At 33.3% G+C, this 6,628-nt stretch overlaps 1 protein-coding gene across 2 annotated transcripts in view; it reads left to right on the top strand.

The window, feature by feature from the left end:
• LOC104700673 (V-type proton ATPase subunit a1) overlaps positions 3,768-6,628 on the top strand; it is a gene marked incomplete in the record, with an annotated part of 9,007 nt that continues 6,146 nt past the window's right edge. For both annotated transcript variants that reach the window (XM_019227553.1, XM_010416209.2), the window contains 5 exon segments: positions 3,768-4,135; positions 4,481-4,525; positions 5,880-6,002; positions 6,146-6,253; positions 6,478-6,591. In XM_019227553.1, the coding sequence (XP_019083098.1) occupies positions 3,992-4,135; positions 4,481-4,525; positions 5,880-6,002; positions 6,146-6,253; positions 6,478-6,591 (534 nt within the window).

Genomic DNA, 6,628 nt, shown 5'->3' with positions numbered 1-6,628 from the left:
GCAATGTTTTTAAAACCGGACCGGTAACTGAACAGGAAATCTTCTGGATCATGAGTCAATATGGTTCGACCGGGGTCAACCGGGTTCAATTGATTTTGATGATATTTTTATAAATAATAGGTAAGAATATGTTTTCTATTTTTTTTCAATGATTACAACTATGATATAATTGGTTACACCAAATAAAATATTTCAATAATTATAATGTTTTTTTTAAAAGTAATAAACTCAAAGTGTAACAAACTAACCATTACCAATAAAATATTTTTTTTCCATTAGGTACACTAGGAAAAAAATGAACACCAAATTGATTATCAAAACATGCACTGATCAAACATCTTTTATTATAAAAATAATTGGTTTCAATAAAGTTACCTTGATTTTAAAGATTTGTGGTGTGAGTTGTAGAGAATTCAAACTAGAAGGAAAAAAAAACTAGTATGAAAAGTAAAAAGTTCAATTACGGGAATTTTTATTTTAATAAACCCTAGTACTGCTAAGAATAAAACTAGAAAGATAATTAATTGCACTCGTTTTTACAAAAAAAAAGTTAAAACCCGGTTTTATCCGGTTCAAGAGTTCACCGATTTTTGGGTTTTTGACGGGTTGATATGGTTTTTTTAGCCGTTCAATTTTTTTTAGGTTTTGATATTAACCCAATCCGGGTATGCTGCCGGTTCGCAGGTTAACGTGGTTCGACCGCCGATCCAGTCCGGTTTTGAAAACACTGGTCCAAAGTAATACCAAACTTCGCTGTGATTTATTTTCCCCTAAGGACTTTCAAATAAATTCTACTGTCTTAAATCACAAACCTCTCTCCCGAAACAATAAAAGAAGGGAATGAGTATAATATATGTAAGTACACCAGATCCTATGTTTAAATTCAGACTAATTTGTTTCAAACAAATACAATAACCAATTGATTCTTAGTTTCTTACTATACAAATGATGTTAATTTTGCTATTTGTATAGATTCAATATTAACAAAGTATGATTTAGGCAGTTTTTAGACTTTGTTCTTCATTCGTGACTGATTATATCAGGAAAATTTCTACTCGTTATCGAACCGTGTAATGGTTCTAATAATATCTCCATTATAATATTTTAATAATTTATTACTATATTAATTAATTCAAGAAAAGGTAAAGAAATTCATAATTATTTATTTATGAAAATATTAATTTATCGAGTATTCACTTAATTGAGGTTATATATTATACTGAGTCAGTATTATAGATGTACCTTTTTTGAATTTACATAAATTCAATACAATAATAATATTAAGGTTCCTCTCCAGGTGATGTTTTGGGAGTAATACCTAGGCTAGTAATACCTCACTAAAATTGTTTATGTCACTTTATTTTCTTTGCAACAAAAAGGGGTAAAATTCTAGCTAATCAAATTATAAGAATTAATCACATCGGCTCAATATATGACAACTTATTTAATTTTAGATCTTATATGTTATAGTTTGTTTTTTTGTTTTCTCGACAAAAGATAGAGAATAAATATTTGTTCATGTGATACATCTTCTTAGACTTGAGATAGGATATAATTTTCAATTAAATTTTTTTGTGGTTGGTGGAGATTTAGAGTCAGACGAATGAAATATCTGAACTGAAATCGGAATGGAACATCCTTACCATAAACTTCCCACCGAAAATAATTGTCGTTGGAATTAGAAAATAATTGGCTTGTCGATCAGTGTAATAAGTTTGATTTGTGGAAATTCGTAATCAGCTGTAGGTGATTTCTGAAACTCAAGCGGTAAAGAATGTAATCGTGTTGAGTTCAAGCAATTTATGTGTTACCAACAGTTTCATCCTTTTCCAAGATCAATCCACCCCTAAAGTAGAAGATATTGTCTGATAAAAAAATGAAGCGTTTTGGTCATTTTACAAAACTCATCATCATTTTCTGTCATTTGTCTCAATATGTGATGTTGTAAACATAATTCGGGTTTGGAAAAGATAGAGAACATGAGCAGATTTGCATCTATCAAAAGAAGCAGTTTCAGGATGAATCACATGATGATACAACCTTCACGATCAACCTTCTAGATTTTGTCATTAATTTACCACGGTCGAGATATTTAGGATTGTGATGCAATGTTTGATATCTAGTTTTCAAGAAGATGAAATTAAAATAACATGATTTTAGTTACACTTCAAACTTTCTTATATACGCACTTATTGATCTAATATTATGTTTTTAAAATGAAGTTTGTCGTAATAGTTTGGAAATTTCTATTAAACTTAAATAAATTAATTAATCATTTGTAATAAGCTAAAGTAAAAATAATTTTAAAGAAAAATGTATTACACTACTAAACGTTTATCTCTCGCCAAGGGCGATCACAAGGCGACTCTTTTCTTCAACCGTTTTTCATTATTTGCTTCGCTTCGGCCGGCGTTGGCTTCTCCAACGTCGGTCGGCTTAATCTCCCTTTATTTTTCGTTCTGTTTCTTTGTTTCTACATAGTTTAACAATAATCTATCGACATGATTCTCAAGTTTCATAGATCGATATGGAGTTTTCAATGGTTAATTATCCTTCTCTTTTATGGAGTTTTCAATGTCTCTATTTTGCATCAGATTTCTCAAAACCAGATCTGGGATCCGGGAATATCAAATTTTGTGATTGGAGATGATGGAGTGAAGTCATGGCCGGATCACTTAAACAAGAGCCGCTCAATACTCTACTTGACGGTTATGGGTTCTTATCTCTCTGTTTGGAAGCGGTTTACAATTTCAAGTGAGGTTGGTACTCTTTTCTTGCCGATGATGGGTTTGAAGGATGTTATTATTCGTTGTAACAATGCTTTATGTAAAGGCATCGTTTAAGTATATGTGGCGAGGGTATTGGAGTTACATATGGGTGATAGCCAAAGATGAAACTTGCACTAGATTATGGATACATAAGGTGAATCAGATTATGATATCAAGGAGAACAAGATTCAGAATCAAGTCTAACAACATTGAAGTTCTGTTTATTAATCAAGGTTATGCCAAAGGCATTTTGGAGTTTCATCGTGAAGATGATAGTCATTTTCAAGTGTATGAGAGAGGGATGTAAGGGATGTTAGCTGTTTGCCCGTAAGGCTTCCGTTTGGAAAGCTAAGGTCATTTTCACTCTTTCATCGGTTCAATTCCCTATATTTGCGATAACGATTGTATTTGATTTGCTTCTGTATTGTATAAACTCGTTTTGATACCATATACAGTATATTAATTTGCCGTTAAAAAAAAATGTATTACACTAAGAATAAATTAATAGAAATTAGAAAAATAGTAGTGCATGTTTTTTTGCCAGAAATACCTTAAAATAGCATTAAAACAAGTTTTATGGACAATTATAGCACACATTCCATAAATTTCCAAAAATAGCACTATTTTAACACATTTAAAATATTTAAAATCAATTTTTAGAATTTATTTTTTTAGGTTTAGTTTCTCAAATTCATTTTTAGGATATAGTTTTGAGGGATAGAGTTTAGTATTTTGAATTTAGGATTTAATTTTGAATAATTAAGTGATGCTATTTTTGAAATTTTAGAGATGTTGTGCTGAATTTGGAAAAAAAAACTTATTTTGGTGCTATTTTTGAGAATCTCCCTTTTTTTTTTTTATCTAGTGTTAGTAAATGTTTATGATTATTTTTGCTACATTTAAATGTTTATGATTATTTTTGCTACATTTATTTTGTGTTTAATTGTATTAACCGATCGAAAAATTAAAATTTCCACTAGAGTCTTTAACCCGAAGAAAAGTGTATTTTTATTTGTTATTGGAGAAAGCCAAATCCTCGTTTTCTCATGGCAGTTGTCGACGGGAACAAAAACTGAACTCCGCTTCTAAGATCTTCGACGGAGAAACTTCAGATCTGATCGGAGATCGATTTCAAATTTCTCCATTCTAATTTCTGTTTCTCGAGAGAGTGAAAAGCGAGAGAGCACAACAAGGAAGGAGAAGAAGAAGAAGAAGAAGGAAACATGGAGGAGTTCTTAGATAAGTTGCCGCAGATGGATCTGATGCGTTCGGAGAAGATGACGCTTGTTCAGCTTATCATCCCTGTTGAGTCCGCTCACCGCTCCATCACTTATCTCGGCGAACTCGGACTCTTGCAGTTTCGCGACGTGAGTGTGTTTTTAAAACTCAGATCCGTCTTCTTCTCTTTACGAATCGATCGAATCTGTTGCTTTTTATGCTCGTAAATTCTCGGTTTAGGTTGATTAGAATTTAGTGAGGAGTGAGGTGTTTGATCTCACAATGTTGATCCGTCTCTATTGATGCTGATGCGTTACTTCCACCGCGACTGGACATGCTAGTGATGATCTTTTGAAATTGGTTGGATTGAATGTTTGGATTTAGGATTAACGGATCTCCCATTGGTGTTGGAAATTGCTATTTGCTCCCCCAAGTTTTAGATTAGCTTGTAAATTCGAAGAATCTGACACTCTGTATCTTTGTTTTCTCAACAGCTAAATGCTGATAAAAGTCCCTTTCAGCGGACATTTGCTAATCAGGTATCAACTCAACGTTCTATGTAACTCTACTACATTCGAGCACTGTTTTATGGGATTCAACACATATTATTTTCTTCTTTATTCATATTGTGGGACTGGTGGGAAATTTTGGCTAGATTTAGATATATATGGGTCAGTAAAAACTTTGTAGAGACATGGTGATTATTGTATGAGGATTTCGTCGTGAAGAACTTATCTCCATCTGAGTGTCACCAGTAATTTTGTTTCAAAAGTTCCTAAGAGATTTGTTCCTGTACTTTTGAAGTATAATTCGTAGACGTATCTTGTTGTTTGTATTAGATCAACTCCCACACAGGTAGATCTTGATTACCAGGTCATAATTACCCACAGTGAGAAACCGGACTTAGTGCTCCATCGTCAAAATATTGNTAGTGAGGAGTGAGGTGTTTGATCTCACAATGTTGATCCGTCTCTATTGTATGCTGATGCGTTACTTCCACCGCGAGTGGACATGCTAGTGATCATCTTTTGAAATTGTTGAATGTTTTATGTGGAACTGGGATGAACTTGGTTCGATTGAATGTTTGGATTTAGGATTAACGGATCTCCCATTGGTGTTGGAAATTGCTATTTCCTCCCCAAGTTTTAGATTAGCTTGTAAATTCGAAGAATCTGACACTCTGTATCTTTGTTTTCTTAACAGCTAAATGCTGATAAAAGTCCCTTTCAGCGGACATTTGCTAATCAGGTATCAACTCAACGTTCTATATAACTCTACTACATTCGAGCACTGTTGTATGGGATTCAATACATATTATTTTCTTCTTTATTCATATTGTGGGACTGGTGGGAAATTTTGGCTAGATTTAGATATATATGGGTCAGTAAAAACTTTGTAGAGACATGGTGATTATTGTATGAGGATTTCGTCGTGAAGAACTTATCTCCATCTGAGTGTCACCAGTAATTTTGTTTCAAAAGTTCCTAAGAGATTTGTTCCTGTACTTTTGAAGTATAATTCGTAGACGTATCTTGTTGTTTGTATTAGATCAACTCCCACACAGGTAGATCTTGATTACCAGGTCATAATTACCCACAGTGAGAAACCGGACTTAGTGCTCCATCGTCAAAATATTGGTTCCTTAGTCATATGTTTTCCTTCCATATAGTCTGTACAGTTTGGTTTGAAAGTTCTAGGAGCTTGATATAGCTATATATATGGGCTATGCATTACTTGATTACTGGCCTGAAATATTTCTTCGTGATACAAATTTATCATGACGATACAAAATCCTATAAATCACATTTATAATCGATATCAAGTGATACGTGTTGAAAAATCCTCAGGCACAGAACTTCTTTGCTTATGCAAATTCTTGGGAACTTTTAACAGGTAAAACGGTGTGGTGAGATGTCTAGGAAGCTGCGGTTTTTTAAAGATCAAATTGATAAAGCTGGGCTAAGATGTTCACCACGCCATGAAATAGAACCGGATATTGAACTTGGTGATTTAGAGGTCAGAATTCGATTTTTCAATTCTGTTTTGGTTGATTTGTCTTTTTTTTTATCTATTGTAATGCCAATTTTACCGGGGGATGAGACTTGCTTTTTTATGACACTTATACTTTTCTTTGTATCTTCAATTGCTTTCTCCTGCAGAGACAACTTGCTGATCACGAGCATGAGGTACTGGAAATGAATTCGAACAGTGAAAAGCTTCGGCAGACATATAACGAACTCCTAGAATTCAAAATAGTTCTTCAAAAGGTAGGGAATTTGCCTTTCATTCTCAGAATTTTATATGCAGTAATTGGGAAATGTTTCGTTTTTCTGGTTTTCTCCTCCAAACTACCTGAAATTTTCTGTATTAGTTGACAAGGTTAGCACAGTAGCTGTTCTTTGGTTTTCTTTTAACTTTTACTTGCTAAGGCTTACGCTCATCGTCCTCTGTTTATGCTTGATACATTGCTTTTTTTCTTACTCCTTTTCAGGCAAGTGGTTTCCTGGTCTCAAGTAATGCACATGCAATTGGAGAGGAAACAGAACTACATGAAAGTACCTACTCAAATAACGGTTTTATTGAGACTGCCTCTTTGCTTGAGCAGGTGATTGCATGTTAAAGTTTTCATTTTTCTATTGTTA

Source organism: Camelina sativa, chromosome 7 (assembly GCF_000633955.1).
Source record: "Camelina sativa cultivar DH55 chromosome 7, Cs, whole genome shotgun sequence".
Classification (NCBI taxonomy): Eukaryota; Viridiplantae; Streptophyta; class Magnoliopsida; order Brassicales; family Brassicaceae; genus Camelina; species Camelina sativa.
Note: the sequence above shows the minus strand (reverse complement) of the source record. Positions and strands in the feature narration are given on the sequence as shown.